Source organism: Corvus brachyrhynchos, unplaced genomic scaffold, assembly GCF_000691975.1.
Source record: "Corvus brachyrhynchos isolate BGI_N302 unplaced genomic scaffold, ASM69197v1 scaffold14, whole genome shotgun sequence".
Taxonomy (NCBI): Eukaryota; Metazoa; Chordata; class Aves; order Passeriformes; family Corvidae; genus Corvus; species Corvus brachyrhynchos.
Genome location: NW_008239110.1, coordinates 6588782 through 6607260, shown reverse-complemented (window position 1 = coordinate 6607260; position 18479 = coordinate 6588782). Strand labels below are relative to the sequence as shown.

Sequence of the window (18479 nt, the reverse complement as noted above, 5' to 3'; positions counted from 1 at the left end):
AGGAGATACTCAATTCTTCTGCAAAGAACATCTCTCCTGAAGGTGCCCAACCACAGTACTGTTGTGCAGAAGGAAGACCAGGAGGACAGTGTTTGGGATTGAGATCTGAAGTACAGCACCTGGACTGAGTGAGCCTTTGTGAAACCTGTACCTTGACTGTGGTTGTTGATACAAAAAAATATTCTGGCATCCCATCCCTCCTCCATGTCTCCCAACCAACCAGCTCACCTCTGGCATGAGTTTCATTCCACCACACTATCAGAAGCCATGTCTTTCCACTACTGCTTTCACCCACTTTCCTCTTTTTTTCTCTTTGCTGCATCCCACCCCCTCACAGAGGCAGCTTGGATTCCAGGTTTTCTGGGTAGGGAGCTATAATAGCCCTTTTACCTTGAGCTGGGAACTGCGCTCAATCCACTGGTATATACATCTTTAAATATTTTAGCTGCTTTCACTATTACTTTCTATTGAAAAGCTGCAAAACTTCCTTTTTAAAGACTTTAGATCTTGACTTGAGCATCTGCAGCAATAACAGTAAAGGCTCACTGTTTCCACTGGGACCTGCCAGGATTTCAGAATTGGATAATTCCGAGTTACCCGCCTGCTGCTCCTGAAATCCCAGATCACCATTGAAGAAAACCAAGTAGCATGTATTCAGATTTTTCATCCCAAAGTAGTTCCTGAGGTTGTTGATCCCAAGCAAAGCAGAAGCACCATTACAGACAATTTTCTTACACCCAAAATGCTTTAGCAAATGAATCTCAAACTAAAAAAAGTGAAGAAACAAAACTCCTGAGACATTGCTACAGATCCCCTTGTGATATCACCTTAAGTACTGATCCTCTAAACAGATGGGGCATGTGACAAACTTAAGGTAGAAGAAGTGCCTAAAAAAAAGTAATTACCAGAGGAAGATTAAAATATAGGGCTGACAATAGAAAGCTCGATGCAGCCATCGCTATGGAAATACCTCAGAGCCTCTACCATGCATTTCCTTTTAAGGACCAGTCTCTTCAAGTTCACTACTCTGCCAATAAAGCAAAATGTCCTAGTCCCTTTTGAAAAAATCGTTTTGGGGAACCACAGCCTGCCTACGTTTTCTATGCATGAGCTGAGGCACATTCTTATGCATAGTTCAGTGGGGACTGAATGCACAACACAAAAGCTGGCAGTTAGGCAGGCTTTAAACATGCAAACAAAAAAAGCACCTATTTCAGCTAATAGAGGGGGAACTCCCTGTGTACTTTGAATATATGTTATTAAGGTGCATACATGGACTTTATGATTTTCTTTTTAGCACAAAGGAAACACTTGGCCCTCCACAGAGAGCAAAAGACATCAACAGTGGGCTAGATGGGGCAGGCATCCTGGCAACCACTGGCATTTAAAAACCTAGGCAGTAATAACTCTACGATCAGTGTAAATTTGATGATGTTTCAAACTGAAAACTAGAGACTATAGGATTTGTTGCAGTGGTTTCTATCAAAGGGTGAAGCCTACCTACAGTTAGAGAAATTGTAACGCTGTTCAGCAACCAGAAGATACTTGTGAAATACTGAAGAGGGATGCAGAGAATAGTAAAATGAAAGTCTCTTCCACATATAGACTTAACTAGATCTGATAGTGTAGTCTTTACTTAATGAAAACTGCCACTGGGTTCTGCCTGGAATCAAACTTCTTGGTACTGTAGTCATAGATGCAATTCCTCAGTGAATTCTGACAGATGATCTTGGAATTAATTTTTAGTGGCCTGCTAACTACCATTTAAAACATCTTTAATGGTTTCAGATTCCTCCAATACAATTCAAGTATTGAGAGAGGTTACAGCAGGCAGTTCCAGAATGTTTGTAGGGCAGGAACTCTGCTTATTCCACTATGTTGCACAAAGTTACTCATCTGCACTTGTATTTACAAAATCTCCTATAAACTTTAATTCTAAAGCAATGCTAAACTATAACTCAGAAAATCACTCATTCCTTTGTATAAAATAACTAAATACTTGTTTTAGTATTTGAATCTGGTATTTCTTTGCCAGCTTTGGTAACAGGCTGATTTTACAAGGTAGTCAGCATTGGAAATGCTTCTGCTTCTCCTTTAAGACATTTTGCCTCACCAGATACAGTTCCTCCAGCCCAGTCCTCCTTCACTTCCACAAGTTTCTGATAACTTCTGGTACAATTCCAATCATTATAATTTGGAAATCACTGAATCCAACATTATGTAGAGACACTGATCAGTGGGTTGTAGAATTTACATCCCCTTTCCTTCGGTATCTTGTGAAAACCTTGGGAGGGAGCATTAGTTTTCCCTTGTACTTTTTCCCTCTGTGGAAAGTTCAGTCAACTACATGACATCATCCTTTCTGCCTCCCCTTCTACTGTGTCCCTTGGCAGTGACACAGTCACAGCACAGCATTGCAGGAAGCCAGTTCTTGTTTGGGATGCTCAGAGCAACAGGCACACTCTGTGCATCACTTGTACACAGAAGGACGCAGGAAAGGGAAGGATTTTGTCGACTCTCATGCTCAAAGGATAGACCAACCAGCAGCTGTATCCCCTACCAATGCACTGCTGTGGGGATCACAAAATAAAACAAATCAAAGAGCACTCAAAGAAATGGGAAAACTGAGACACCATAGCCTCCAGCAGGTGCCAGGGGAAGGAGGCAGCTTGTTCTCACCCACACTGAAAGAATTTTTTGCATTCTTCTTCAACTGCTCTTGATTTCAGCCTTCCTTCATCCCAGGTAACAAGAGTTGTCCAAACTTGCCCGAGCAAATGGGCAGAGTCACCCTAAGTGCCCTCTCAAATTCACTCTATCATTAAGGGTAGCAGAATAGCAGAAGGTTTGCACACGACATACTAAGGCCATATACCCTGCATAACTGTGGTGAGATTTTTAGTTCTAGGTCATTCCAGGCTATTGCATTTCTGTTCCTCAGTATTTCTACGCAAATTTTAAATTGGAAAAAACAACCAACCAAATAAACAAACAAAAAAACCCACCAGCTTTCTTTACATTGCTGTGCAGAAAATAAGAACCTTCTAACACCAAGTAGAACTAATCTTAGGATCAGTTTGTTGCAATAGGCTGCACTCAAGACTACCCCTGAAGATCACTCAGAATCTGCTGCCAGGTCTAAACGTAGTTACCAGACTGCTGAGCAAGATGGACTCTTACCAGCCACATAGAGACTCTTACAGCAGCTCTCTGGAGGCTGCACTGACTTCTTATTTGCTTCCAGATGAAGGTTGGACAGCTGATGCTGGCTTATAAAGTCATGTCTGATTTGGGCACTGCTTGAGTGAGGTCTACCTGCCTGGTGCTGGAGATCAGAGGAGTGCTCTTGCAGACAGCTTCCACATCTGAGTAACTTGCATTCTCCTGGTGGAGGCTTCCCATGACTGGATTTAGCATCCTGCACTGACACACCATAACCTGAGTCTGTAGACACTTAGTGCACCACATAGGGCCCATGCATTTAACTCAGCATTTTTTGGGTTTAATTATGAGGTACAGCAAGGAGAGAGTGCCTTTATTGGAGCTGTTTATATTTGGTTAGTAGCACCCTAATGTTTTCCAGAATCATATAGGCAAATTGGAACCTTACATTTCATTTGACTAAAACAGAAATCTGAACAGCTTGAAGATAAAATTTTAGTCAGACTGCTCAAAATTGTTTGGTTTTCAAATTAAAAAAAACCAACCCAAAACAAAAAACACTTTACTACAAAATAGGCATGAAGGAAAAAAAGGTAATTTTGTTAACTCTTCAAGGTTTTAGCCTGGTCAGACAAAATATGAATGCAGACAGGACACTGTTCAAAGCTTTCCAGCATGCTTAAGGAAAACCTAATCTGCTGAAATCTTCAATGACAGCTTCCTAGACAGTTTAGGACCAACACTCCTTCCTCCTCTTTTCCGAACTGATAGCTGTTTCTGATAAAGAATCATATTTGCCTTCCTAGAAATCTTGTTTCCCTTGGCTTCCTGGCTGTGTCTTTTCTACCTCTGCAATTGCTATTGTCAGTGCACATTGCAGAGTATCCTTCTTGTTTCTCTTCAGGTTTGTGAGCAGCCCCCATGCTCTGCTCTCTCTTCTTCCTCTTACCTGTATTGAATCCTATCAGCAAAAATTATTCAACTAATAATTCAACAGATCTGCATATCCTCTTCAGACCATTACACTCCTGTCCAAATGAATACCTCAGCCTGTCTTTCTGACACCTCTTTACTCATGCTGACCCTTCTGTTCAAGATCAATACAGCAAGAATTAAAGTCTTAATAATTTCTCCCTGAGTGCTCACTCCATATTATTTGCTCTATAAGGATGGACTGCACCATCTTTCCTATCCTTCAGGTCCATGATTTAGGTATCATTTTCACCTGTGGACACTCCCTTTTGAGCTATATTTAAGTCTTGTAGATTTTTCCGTGTACAATATCTAAAAGCTTTCTTCATCCATTAACAAACTCTGGATGCATCCTAATTCTTAGCCTCTCAGTCACTACAGTGCATTACCACCCGATGTTCTCTCTGGCCTGTAATGTAACCTTGTCCTCTTTGTGTCCACTCAAAATCTGCTGCAAAGATCCCTTTCCCTGCCTAGCATTTTAACCTTGAAGCTTTCTCTTGGCCTCCTTCTGCCTCTCTCTCCTGTCCCCTTACTTCATTTATCCACTCAAACATGGATAAATGCTTTGGTGTTTGTGACAGTTCAGTCATAGCCTGTCTGTCCTCCATGCTGAAAATGTCAATCTTCACCTTATTAATTAATGATGTGAGTCTAACCATGTACCTGCTCAAGTCAAAGAAGCACCTTTGCGCTGTTTCCAAAGTCATCCCCTGTGCCTGCGATGGACTCCGAGAAAACATCCCCAGAGTTGCTCTTGTCTGGCTTTGTATCACTCTGAAGTTTTCTGCTTTGATGTAGTGCCCACAAAACGGTGTCAAAGTGCAGTGCCAAGACCACTGCCTCACACACTGGCTCTCCTGGCTCCTTTGTACTCCCTTTCCTACCAGTTGTTTCTTGCCAGGCTCTTTGGGATGATCATGACTAGGGCACCTACGCCCTAAGATAAAACAAAACCATTACTACCCATGCTTACTGCAAATCCCACAAAGGTTGTGATTCTCCTCCCCCTCCAACCCTCCCAAGCTTTGGTCTCTAAAACAAAGGTGAGATAAATACACTCATCTGCTCAGAAGTCATGGTAATCTAGTCCTCATTACCAATCGTGGGATAAAGTCAGAGGAGGCAGAGATTATGCATTTGTATCTCCTGTGCAGGTAAAACAATGATATTCATTGTTAATGAATTAAATAAAAACCTAAAGGTGGAAAACACTTACGAAAAGCTCTCTCTACACATTACCCTTAGAGGTACATTTGAACACAGGATCATATGTTGTAGGTGGACAGGCAAAGAACAGAAGGCAGTTGACTTGGCCAAGATTCCCTTGTGTCCACTTAACTACTGTTGCAGTAATTTGTTTTTCTACTTCATAGTTCAATCTCCTCCTGCTTTTTGGTGTCATAAAAACCCAGCAACTGTGGCAATCTGCACAATGCATGCTATAGCCTTGTGTTCACATACCACAAATTCAGCATTCTGGATTCAGTTGTGACTCAGATTGGAGTAGAAAATAGCTTGGGATGGCACAAGCCCTTGATTAAAGCTTTAGGGCCAAATCAACAACAGCTGAGGATCCAGCCCATATGGCCTGAGATCTTTAGCTGTGTAAAGGCTGCAGGAATGGGCCCAAATAGCTTTGGTAATTAGCAAATATCGTATAAAATAGATTGAAAGTCTTTGGCAGGGAGTGCATATTGAGTAACATTTGAAAATTATTCATAGCATATTAGATACTTCTTTAGAGATAAAACTCAATGGCATAACAATAATTTAGGAGGGGCAACTGCAGTCTATTACACGACCGACAACAGGCAAACACTTTCTTGGATCAATCAGTATTTTACAGCTACCTTTAGACAATGTTACAAAGGGCAGAGGTGACCATCTAACACCTGGGACCTGATCCTGCAAGCAGTTCTGCCTCTGCAGAAGCACCCTGGCACCTGGTGGCATCTCTTTAGCCCTGTGTGTGGAGAGCTGATGTTCTTGGGTAGGAGATGCATGTCACCCTGTATTCCTCAGTGCCTTGGTCACTAAAGAACAACCACACCACCACCCAGGGACGTCCATGGAAGCAGGACTCAGCCTGCTCCTATCTGGATTCACCAATTTTCACACCGTGTGGAGCAGTAAACGATAACACAACAATTAATCACCCTGGTGTAGCCCTAAGAGCTCCTTTCACAGATTACGGTAAGCAGCATGCAGAGGGGAATAAATCATTTTTCATGCAAACTCTGAGGAATGGCATGTTAGAAAACCACTCCTGATAAAAATCTAATGAAAATGTAAAACATCTCAGTGCAGTCTCCTAGGTAGAGTCAAGATCATATTAAACCCTTGAGAGACAGCAGTCAGGGATTTCAATGGGAATCAAGAGACAGTTTTCTCAGTATGAGCTTGTTAACCAGATATAAAGACATGATACTGATTTGATGGCTTTTTCTCTTTCACTGCTTCCTTCATGCAGCCTATTTTTAATGTAATAATCTTCCATTAATTTAGTTAAAGGCTTTATTCACCAGAACAAAACCTTTTTTTTCCTAAAAGCAAATGCTGTTGAACTGCTGAGAACATAATCCAGCATGAGGAGTTTCACAAGCAGAGAAAGTTTGCTGTCATTGCATTTGCAGGAGTTTTTCAAGAATACTAAAGTGACTAAAGCCACTCTCCCGTTCGTTTTTAAAGTTCCCTGGGACTGGATTTTAATAATTTTGAAATCAGCCCTCTTGCTAAGACACTATGATCCAGTAATCTCAGGACGTTGTCAATAACCAGTAACCATTTTTACATATTCATTAGCATTTACCTGCTGGTGGCTTTATGAAAGGTGGTGGAATTAATGGGACAATAATAGGTACATTCCCATGATCCTTCGACCCTGCTGGTGAGTCTGACAGTCCATTTCCTGTGGCAAGCCCTGGGTAGCTTGGGTTTATATTGTATGGTGAAATAACACTGTCCTCAGGTAATTTTGGTTTTGGCAAAGAATTTTCTGTAAAACACAAAGAACACATTGAACAGTATGACACATATATTTCTTAAATGGCCCTGCATACTTTCACCAATCTCTTCATTAAATTACTTACTCTAATATAAGAATGGTGCACAAAACCCCCAGACATTTTCCCTTTTAAAGAAATTGATACTTTCCAGTAATCTTCAGAAATGCTCAATTTTTTTCAAAATCAAACTCACACTTTCTTTCTGCAGAAGGTAAAAGGTGGGATTATTTTGTCATGCATATCCTTGGTATGCCTGATTTAGTCAACAGCATCCTACTCTTGCACTTCATTTCTACTGTTTGCATGGTGATCACACTCGGTGTACTGTGACTTCACCAGCACAAGGAGCATGAAATGAAGGAAAAAAGAATTCCTATTCTCTATAAATAATATGAGTAGTAATTATGAAAGAATTTAAAGAAAGGAACAAAATATTGAAATCACAGCAAAGTGTGCATAAAATGATGACAGTTATTATTATAATTCTTTAATCCCAAATCACCTCAGGATTCTTATTTGTAGGAATTTCTCTAATACACCTCTGCCATGGGGCACAACTTAATTCTTATTACTTCCTCTTCTCCCATGTCTCAGAACAAGATTTTTTTCCCCCTCCCAAAAACTGCATACACCAAAAATTTCTACCTGTCATAGGCATTTGACATCTATGGTACATAAAACATATGATTTGTATCATGTGCCGATAAAAAAAGTATGTCACAAATTTCATCAAGTATAGACTGGAGCTAGTAATCATTCAGTAAAAGATATATTTATTAAAACAGAAATAAATTAAGTGCATTACTACACAGGACCAAGTTTCTTCAAAGGTAGCTTAATAACATTACATTTTCAATGAAAAATAAATATTGATCACCAATGTTGTTATAGAACTAACAAGCTGCAAACATTCAATTTTAACACAATTAGGTTGTTTCACCTTACCTCTAATTTTTTCCCCTTTTTTCTAGCCATCTGTCCCTCAGCACTGGTCCCTCTGGAGTCAGTACTCATTGCAACACTCACTGAATACAGTGCTGCTGCTGTCTATCAGAAAGAAAACCCAAACAATGCTGTCCACGAACATAGTGAAAAGTAGCACTCCACCTGCATAAAAGCTGCTGGAATTTCCTCTCTTTACCTCACCTTTGATGAACTCCTGTTGGATAAGTCAAGATGCAGCAATTTTCTACTCTTCTCCTTATTCTGATGACAAGCCCCTATCCATTCCCTGAGACTGAGGAGTCAGAAGGCAAAAACTGAATGACTGAAGAAAACAACAAGATCTCATCCCTTACATTTTGAATCACAAAGATTCAGCAACGTCTCAAACAAATTCCATCCATGGAAAACTTATACCACAGTGCAGAAGACAGTATAGTACAAACATGGATGAGAAGCCTTTTGTGAACATTCACACTTGTTCCTACATGTGTGAATATTTCAGTTTAAAATCTTTCAACATTTTAAAAAGTTGTAGGCCAACCAGCCTTAGTATGGGAAGCAAAAGGGTTCCTTAAAGCCACCCTGCTAAGAAAGTGCTCCCTCCTTTCTCCAGTTGTGAGTAGTCTGTTGATACCACAGGAACTCAACTTTCAACTGACACACAAAAGGCATTATTTGTGAAGATACATATCAATACATAACAGTATATCAATATACTAACAGCAAATTTATTAAGTGACTTTCCTCGTAGCCTATTGGCTTCCCTGTACCACATGGTACTCTCAGATATTTTTATGTAAAGCAACCAAGACACAAGCTGCAGAACATGCTTCGAAATCCACACCAATTCAGACAGGTTGATTAATCCTTCTATTAATCCTTCTTTACATGAACACAGAAACATGAAGTCTCGTTACCTTTGAGAACAGAAATGTGCTGGCGGCTTTCCCCATCTGCTGAGTAGTTCCTGAATTCAATATCTTCTCCATCTTTCAGTTCTACCTTATCATAACCATACCAGCCAAGGAGCTCATTCATAGTGTTTTCAGCAAAGTTCTGAAAGAGAAAAATTACCTACTTATTTATGTAATCAATAACCATTTGGAAGGAAGGGAGGACTGCATAAATCGAACCATATCTGTGCTACATGAGGAAGTGTCAGGTTTGGCCCACCTCCTCAAAGACTAATGTTCATTTCATAACTCAAGTGCATAAAGTGAAATGCATTTAAATCTCCAACTGGCACATGTAATTATGACGGAGACTCATATGTCTGCAATTTAAAGAAAATGAAAAGGAGAGTTATTTATGACTTTTGCTCTGACATTCAATGTCAGAAATATTTTAACATACATTCCTCACACAAACTTCTCTGTGTTGCCATAAAATATTTAAGACTGCAGCAAGAGAATAAGAGAAAACCAGGATTTTTTTTTCAACCAGCAGTTAATCAATCTTATTGCGCTACAGTCTTTTCAGCTGGAGCAGGTCACTGACACAATTACAATTCCTTGAGGTGCCCATGAACCAAATCAAATAAAATCACAGCAGACGTTTTTCCTCGGTTATAAACCCTTGCACAGTTGAAGCACTTAAAGATTCTTCACTGTGAAAGCATTTTACCATCATTTTTCATACAAATATCTCTTATATTTGTCTAAGAAAACCTTTCTCAATTTTGCCGTATTTATTTTCAAACCAATTTCCAAGCAGCTGTGTGGTTACATTTTATGTTTGTATGGAAATGCAAAGTCTGGAACATGACCGTCATAACCCTCAATTTCTATTAAAAATATGTCCTCTAGGTCATGAGGCAAAAGTGTTTCTGTAGAAAATGCTCATTACTGGGCCAGGAGATTTAGTGGAGTAAGAAATCTGCAGCCAGGCAACAAAGCTTTCTGAAACCAAATAGTGCCACAGAGCTCTACAGCTTATGGATTTAGGAAACTACCAAAGGAAACCAGCTAATGAATTATTGTGATGGCAAAGATCAGTTTAAAGTAGTATGACAACTGTAAGTCAAAACAAAAAAACCACACACAGAGCCTTTCTCTTTGATTTTCGCTATTTTTGTATTAACACTCTTTAAAACAAATTCCAAACTTCATATTCCTCCAAGACTTCTAAAATAATGCTTCCGATAAGCACCGTCTCCCAGGACTCTGGCAAAGAAATAAGGAGAATACAACACCAATTCAAAACAAATGGCACATGTCAAATTTGCAGGTTGCCAGATTTTGTCTAGTAACTGCTCTATCTTAATTTTTGAGTGGGAGAAAGTCTAATGATAGAACACAGCAATTCTCCAGTCATTTAAACAAATAAATAAAATTAATCAGATGATAATTGCTTTCGAATTCAAAGCTACAGCAGGCGCTGTGCCCCAGAACCTCGGAGCGCTGCACCGCTCCTGGCTCATTCATCACACCAGATTACATAGGTGTTCCTGTCACTCAAGGAGCGCTGTAAAGCAGCTATAAGCAATAAACACAAGCAATTTGTACTCTTTCAAGAGTATCATCTGGGCAATTATGCTACAAACACATTTCAGGAAAAGAAAACCCAAAACAAAACCCCAGAGCAGACTCCTGAAACATCCATCTCCTTTTGGTTTTTCCCCTTTGCATTTTCACCTTACCATTTGATGGAAGTCACAATTCTGTGGCTGTCCTGTGCAGCCCCAAATTGCTGGAAAATATTCCATCATCCCACTTCTGCTTCTAGACTCAGCATTATAAGTATGATATCTGAACTATGCCACTACTACAGTTTTCAATGAGTACAGTGCAGTGTAAATGTGGCTAACAACTACCTAACTCATTTGAATGATGCAGTGTTGTGTTTTAAATACTAGCAAAAATGGGGTGAAATTTTTCTAAATGTTGTGTTTCATTGGTTTTTACGGTTTGGGTTTTTTTTTAGCTTTTTAGAAAACTTCTCTCTTAGCGCTGAAGAGTCCCAATGCACTCACCCTGTCTGTAACCTTTGGGAACCCAATAACAAAAATACCTGCACCTGGGGAGTCAAATCTTACCTCTGCGGCTCACCCAAAATGACCTGAAAGGGTCTGGGGAGGCCCAAAGGCAAGGTCTGCCAGCTCTCCTTGCTTTGCTGAATTTCAGCTATGGAGAGACAGCCCTAGAGACTAATCTAGCAAGGTAGAGACCAATTGATAAAGTCTTACTGACTTAAACCCCATGCAACCAAATTAATTGAGTAGCTCTAAATTTGCCTCCTGTGGATGCTTTGTGTTTTATTTGCACTGCTGATCCACTCAGACAATGAATAATTTCTAATTACTTGTCAAGGAATACATAAGCAAGGTTGTATATATGTTTGTTTTTTCCTGAAAATTCATACATATATCTGTCCCTTCAGAATGTAGTCAAAATGGTTGGGTTTGTAATGGCACCAAATTTAAGTACCTTTCACGTCTCATTTAAACTATCCATGATAAGTGATGCAACAAAATGAACATTCATACTGACAAAAATACATTGGATTTCAAAATCACACATCACAGAGATTTGACTCTTTTATAAAATAGCAAATCAATGGGGTCTTTTCTACTAACTTCAGTAAGAGTACAATGAGGTTGCATGGCAGCAGTAACAAAGTAAGCACCTTTTTAACACTGATTTCCCAAAAAGAGTGTCTTGGGTTTAAAAAAAAAAAAAAAGAAAGAAAGAAAGAAAAAAACAATTAAGCCATTCTCCTTCAAAATTTATCTTACCTACTGCAATGCTGGAGGTCACCCTTAATACCATTCTCTCAGTGGCTAACAGCCAGAGCTTCATTACACCACACCTCATAGACAGCAAACGGAAAGCATGACCCTGTCCTCAGCAAGCCGAGTGTCAAATCTGAGAAATGTTATTTTCCACACTGACTCTCTTGCATAGATGGGTATCCAAAGACCAACAACATCACCTTCCCTCAGACTCCTGACTACAGCACCCATTCGTAGTGATGTCTAATGCCCTGGCAGTTGAGATCATGCTGAAGCTGCTGCCCTGAGGCTAACCACTATTAATTCATTGTTTTCATGTATTTTCCCTTCTTCCATTTCAATGATAGACACAATCCACGGGGATTCAAGACATGGTAACAAGACGGGATTTGTAAAGACCAGTGTGGTGGCAATAGTCAAAACACAAATTATAAGATGAGATGAGATAATTTTTCTCTGTGTGAATGCAGGCGAGGGGGGAAAGAAGAAAAAGAAAAATAAGAGAGACAAAGACCAGTTCTTGGTGAAGCTAAGGAAAGGAAGAAAGCAAATTAATACATAACCTGCACATGCAGAGCAGAACCTCATTGAAAGATACACAAGTTTCAAAGGCTTAGTGAAAGGAAGGGTGATGATTGTAACAGTGAGGCTTGAGAAAAGGAGGAATGCGGACTCAACATTGGAGCAGAAAAGCAGAAGCAGCAGTGATCAAGCAGGCTTAGACAGGAGCCAGCAGAACTGCAAGATAATAGACCTGACAAAGACCAGGGAGGAGATGTGAAGGCAGGTGTGGATGACCAGATGAAGGATGTGCAAGGAGCTGCGATTCAGAGCTTCTGCAGGAACAGGACAGCGGAGGCATTAAGCTAGTCCATGCCTACTTTCAGACTCATTCTCCAAAAGGATGTGGAGCATATGCAGGATGAGGCTGCCACCCCAATCTCACAGCTGTGCCAAAGGGCTGGGATGATGAGAAAGACTAGCACAGAGAGAAAACCTTGCTCATAATCAATAAAATCCCAGGTCAGCAATCATACTGCTAAGCTGGGATCCTTACATCCACCTTACATCCAAAGGGAGCCCCCCCTGCAGGGACCCATAGATTTCATTGCAAATGTACAGCGTGGAGCCGAACTTCACCCAGGTGGGGAGGCAATGCTCAGTCCCCTGTGGCCACCCACAGTGTGGGTCAGCATCTGAGCTGAGAAGACAACCACAGAAATCCTGTCCCACATCCTTCCATGCTCGTTCTGCCACACCATGCACCAAGCAGACAAGCTTTCGAGACCACAGTGGAAACACCAATCCCCTCTGCAGCTGCCAGTGCACCCAGGCACTTGGTCAACATCCCACAGGAGCCAAACCTCCTGCTCTTCTCTAGCTGAGAGAGCACCACTGCGGCTGCTGAGCTGCCAGAGCATTCACTATGGCTGCGGCACAACCAGCTCATCCCTGCCAAAGGAACTGGCCCAAAAACACTCCAGTGGCCCCAGTCACACACCACAGCCAAAGCCCTTCCTTCCCAATAGATGGCCATTCAGCTTTTGCTCACTGCTAAGTCCAAACCATTTATCACCACTGTGGGGCAATGTGTAATTTACATGTTTTAACTGTATGATTTCTCTGTTCTTGTACTACACAGAAATATCTTCCCTACTGGAAAAGCCACGATAAGTAACTGTTATGCTCATTGGTATTTCTACTTGAATTTGCTTCCTATTCCTCCGAAAGATGAAGAAGAGTGAGTTGACTTGCTAGACTGTGGTTTCCCTCCTTTCTGAGTCTGACTTACACACTAGGCAGTAAAAATATAATCACATTTATTCCCACTTTAGGATTCATTCCATTGTAACAGTACACCTACAGTCTGATTTTTTTATATTACAATGCATCATTTCCCCAATCTTTGCTAATTAATACATTCTCAAGCTATGCCATGCATCTCTTTCCATCTTGGATCTCTTGTCTTTCCTTCTCTATGAACCTTATTCACAGGGGGCAAGGCCTGGCTTCACCGAATGAGGCCTGGCAAACACGGAGGCAGGAAACACAGGGGAGAATGAGTCTGTCAGACTCATTTTCTTCTAGGTTTTACTGCTGAATGTTTATTTCAGATCTGAGAGGAAGCATAGTGGCTCCATTCCATTTCCTTGCCTGCATAACCCACTCGGTGCAGAGCCCCACAAATTCACTTTTCACTTTCACTGCATCAAGGAAATAAAAATGTTTCTATACGCCCAATACAAACTCGGATCTTTTTTTCCAGCTCTCACATTCTTTGCTTGTATATGTTGTTGCCATACTGAATTCTACGGTTAGACCTTTATGCTATCAGAAAGCAAAATTCCATGATGCTTTACTTTCCTTAGTCCTCTCATGGACGTTCAGTTCTGTATCACCCACTTTGTTTGGGGAAGCACTACTTCTGCAGTGCCCCGCCAGGTGAGGCTCTCTGTGCAGACAGGCAACCCCTTTGCAGCCGTCCCACAAAACTCCTTCCACGCAGACTCCACAGAAAAACCTTGGTCTCCTGAAATAATACAATTGATAAAGTCTGTCTGCTTTTCCACTTTCCCAAAGACATTTTTTGCTTTTCAGGAGAGAAGGGAGGAGTTTCCTTGGAATCTTCCGAGCGCTCTGAGCAAACTGGCTCGCTCCAGGCCCAGGGCTGCTACGCCTGCTTCACCGCTTTCCTCCTTCTGACAGTAGAACTTTCAAATGCCAAATGGGGACTATTTAAACACTAAACTGAAAGATATTCTGATGAATTTACTATTAAATGATAACAGATGGGGCTCCCCTAAGCTTTAGGCACCGTGAACAAAGCCCCATTTTAGATACAAATTAGTTATTGAGAATATTTATAGACAGCAAACTCCTTGGGCACATGGAGCAGCCCTGTGAAATTACAACGCAAATTAATTGCTTACCTTTCAACTGCTAGAGACACGTGGATACATTGTCTCATCTGTGCAGAACTCCAGTGCAATTCAGTACTGGATGTAACCTCACTTCACAGCATGGCCGAGCACCTAGCTATCCCTCCTGAGCAACACTGCTTCCTGGCAGCAGGATGGCAAATGGAAATAAGCTGAGGAGAGATCGATGGGGGATCCACCACTGTGCCTCGACAAGTGCTTTCATCAATTAAACTTTTAAAAATATTTTGGTCTTAAAATAGTAGTGGGTTCCCTGATGACAACAGGTTTGGATCTATGAGGTGTTCTGTTATACACCAGCAAGTGAAAAATGGCACCAAACTGAATTTCAGAATAACTATCTGCTTTTCTTCCAAAGCGCGAGATGAATTCTACCTCTGTGAGAAAAACTGGAAAGTATCGTCTGAAGGAGGATGGAGGACAAAAGAAAAAATAACTAGAAAATAAGAAAGAGTGGCTGTAAAGGTCACAGTGTAACAAAACAGTTCCTCGTGAATATATTTTTCATTGAAACATAATATCAGAAAACTGTGCAGAGTCATGTACCTTTTGCACACAACATTGTATCAAATTAAAATTTGTTATAACCATCGTGTACATTGGGTTAGCGATAACAAAAACGTAACTCAATATCTGGCATAAGCAGAGAGTGAGCAACCTGAATATCCATCCAGTCGTGTTAAAAACACGCTGTGACACTACTGTTGGAAAACACCAAAGCAAGCAGTTAGGTGTTGTGATCCTTCTTGAGTAAATATCTGACTGTATCAAACAGCAAATCTCGAAGGAAGTCTCTGTGATGAGGTAATATTATTGCTCATTCATAGTACCTTGAATTTGCTGTACTTAAAATAGATACTTGTACCAATGGCCTTTTTATTATCCAAAGGGGGGAAAAGAAAGAAATCACATATACACCAGTCCTTTTTCTTTCTGCTAGCAAAGGGAGGGAATTTGATCCAACATGGGCTGAAACCTGAGTAGGTCACTGTACACCATGATAAAATTCCCTAACCCCTGAGCCAAATTTCCCTGAGGGGGCCCTCCTACTTCTCCTTTACTTTCCAACTGACTTTTCCATTCCCTCTCTCGTCTTTTCCTCCCCTTCATCTCTTTCATTTCCCCTACCTTAAAGCCTTGATATCTGATCTGCTGCTGATACTCAAGTTACAGTTTTTACAGCTTAGGCTGTCTATTGCTGTATACATTCCTTTCTTTCTGCTCTGCCGTGATTACTTACCAGAGCTTATTTTACACTGGTCCAGATGAAAGCAGTTCAGATGAAGGGAAACAGTCAGCCTGTTTGAACATTACAGATACAAACCTACACAAGGGCACATTGTGCTCCCTCTGTCATTTCACTGCAAACATTTTGCACACTGTAACAAATTTGTTACATTATTGTATTTTCTGGGTTTTTTAAGAACAAGTAGACATCTTAATTCATCAGTAAAGAAAAAGGGTAAGTGATCACCACAGGACTTTAACTTTCTCAACCAGTCAAAAATTCAAACTACTTTTTTTTCCTCCCCTTTATTTTTCCCCTTCTTAGGTGATAGCAGCCAACTGTCCTACTAAAAATGCACAGCATATATAGCATTGTTTACATTGAAAGGTGGGCCACAGAAGGTTCTGCCACCAGCTGTCCCACTCTCAACCAGAAATTACATGGGTTCAAAATGACCTTTCTACCCGCCTTCAGTTTTTAAGTCAGCTGAAATCTTGAGGTTCCTAACCTTAAGCAGTTATCCGTGATTAAGAAAGAGGAACTCTCTACATGAAGGTTAATGCCAGTGCTTAATACCAAAGCATTAGTTTAAAATTGTGTAATTTTTCTCCTTCACACAATGTTGTTTTTGTTTCTTCCTCACCCTTTCAGACAAACATCTGTTATACTGTAGAAGAACAACTATCTCCCAAACCGCTGAGTGCGCCTGCAGCCAAAGTAAACAAAACAAACCCAGAGGATCCAGCACAGTCAGCCTTTATATCCAGCCAGGATAACATTTCACATGTTTTGATTAAAATTAGCTAATTTGTAATTCTAGAACGTATGAAACTTAAAAGCTGCAATCCATATAGATCGCGTTAGGCGATGCTCTGAGGGGCCAATGCCCTGTACTACAGACCTCTGCAGTCTTCAAAACTATGTGGGATTACAATGAGCAATGACTCTCCGGTGGCTGCACAGAGCCCTCTCCGAAAATAGGATGTGTCACATATCTCACAAAGAAAGATCCCGCTCCTCTGGACTTGAAGCTACTACAGTTTGTTTCCAAAGAGATGCAGCAACACATTATTTTGTTCATGCCCCTAATACTACTCTTGTCCACATTTACACTTGAAGCGCACGCAGCACCGTGTACACGCTCTTTACGCAGGCAGCAGGAGCAAGAACGCCTGCCTTGGGCAGGAAAGGGCACCTAGCCGAAATTAGTGGTGTGCAAAAGAGGGGAGAGGGGAGGGGACTGTGCATTCCCGTTTAATTTTACATTGGGAGATCAATGTTCTGGAAAGCAAAGATATTTTCACTAGGCATCATGCATATTTATACACTCGCCTATATAGTATACATACTATGTGAACGAGTGACATTTTCCAGGCAGTCTTCCACTTACAATCAGCCTTTTAATAAATGACATATTCAAATTAAATCTCAGCAGCTTTATCTCGTAGCCAGACTATGCTGTTTTAGTCACTTTATCTGCGCATTTAACAACAAGTTCAGCAGAAGTCTAGCAATACATTGTTACCAACTTTGGGGAATTAGAGACATCAAACAAACAGACATGAAACAGACGCGAAAACAGGCGCGAAAAATAGGACCGGTCAAGCCTGGAACAGCGACCTAATGATAAAAGAAGTTCCAAAATAGCGGGTTTGTGCCATCGCAGCCATCCCAACATCTGGAGCGGCCGCCAGAGCACAGCTGGACTGGCAGCGGTTCCTATCGGGCAGGACAGCCCTCCGCGCGGTAAATACACTTCCATCAAAAGCAGCCCTTGGACAAGCCACCTTCCAGCGACACCTCTGCGCTGCCATGAACCGCGGAGCGAAGCGGTACAGCAGAGGAGGAGGCGAGAGGGAGCAGGAAAGAAAAGGGGTCTCGGCGCTGAAGTGCGAGACTGATGCACGGCTCAGACCGCAACGTTTCACTTTGACAATTTAATTACACAGTTGCAGCTGGCTACTGAAAAATGGACAAAAATACAGTGTTTAAAAGAGATCCCTTTCTTTCCTAACTTTAAGGGCTTCCCAGCTACCTGAGGGGGTGGCTATAGAAAGAAAGAAAAAAAAAAAAAAAAAAAAAAAAAAAGGCTCATCGTTGGCACCCGAGGAGCTTAAAAGCCCAACGAGAGAGAGTTATTTTTAAAAAATAAATAAAGCTGGTCAATGAACAGGATTTGCAGCCTGTGAATTCGTCTCTGTTTGCAGCCCAGGAGGCGGAGTTGAGACACATTCAGTGCATCCAACAAAAAAAAAAAAAATGACAAGAGATCCTTTCTTATTTCATCTCCATGCTCGGAGGCGGGGGGTGCGGGGGGGGACCCCGCTCCCGTCCCCATCACAGGCACCTACCTTCATCTCCTCGTTGATCTCCCGCTTCACCGGGTGAGCCGGCTTCCTGCTCCTTTTATTTTCGGGAGGTCTCCCTTCTTTCTCCATTTCTGCCATTTTTTGCGCCTACTTGGTGGTGGTGGTGGTGGAGATGAAATGGCTGCT

The 18479-nt window shown here is 41.2% G+C and overlaps 1 protein-coding gene across 2 annotated transcripts in view; it reads right to left on the bottom strand.

Annotated features, from left to right (window-relative positions):
* Positions 1-18479, bottom strand: part of SOBP (sine oculis binding protein homolog) — a 112806-nt gene extending 94327 nt beyond the window's left edge. Inside the window, exons 1-3 of one of the 2 annotated variants that reach the window (XM_008637755.2) lie at positions 18336-18479; positions 9005-9143; positions 6947-7132 (exon numbers count right to left, since the gene is read on the bottom strand). In XM_008637755.2, the coding sequence (XP_008635977.1) occupies positions 6947-7132; positions 9005-9143; positions 18336-18431 (421 nt within the window). In that variant the 5' untranslated portion in view covers positions 18432-18479. The remainder of the gene's footprint in view (positions 1-6946; positions 7133-9004; positions 9144-18335) is intronic. The other variant, XM_017739604.1, reaches the window with a different exon arrangement.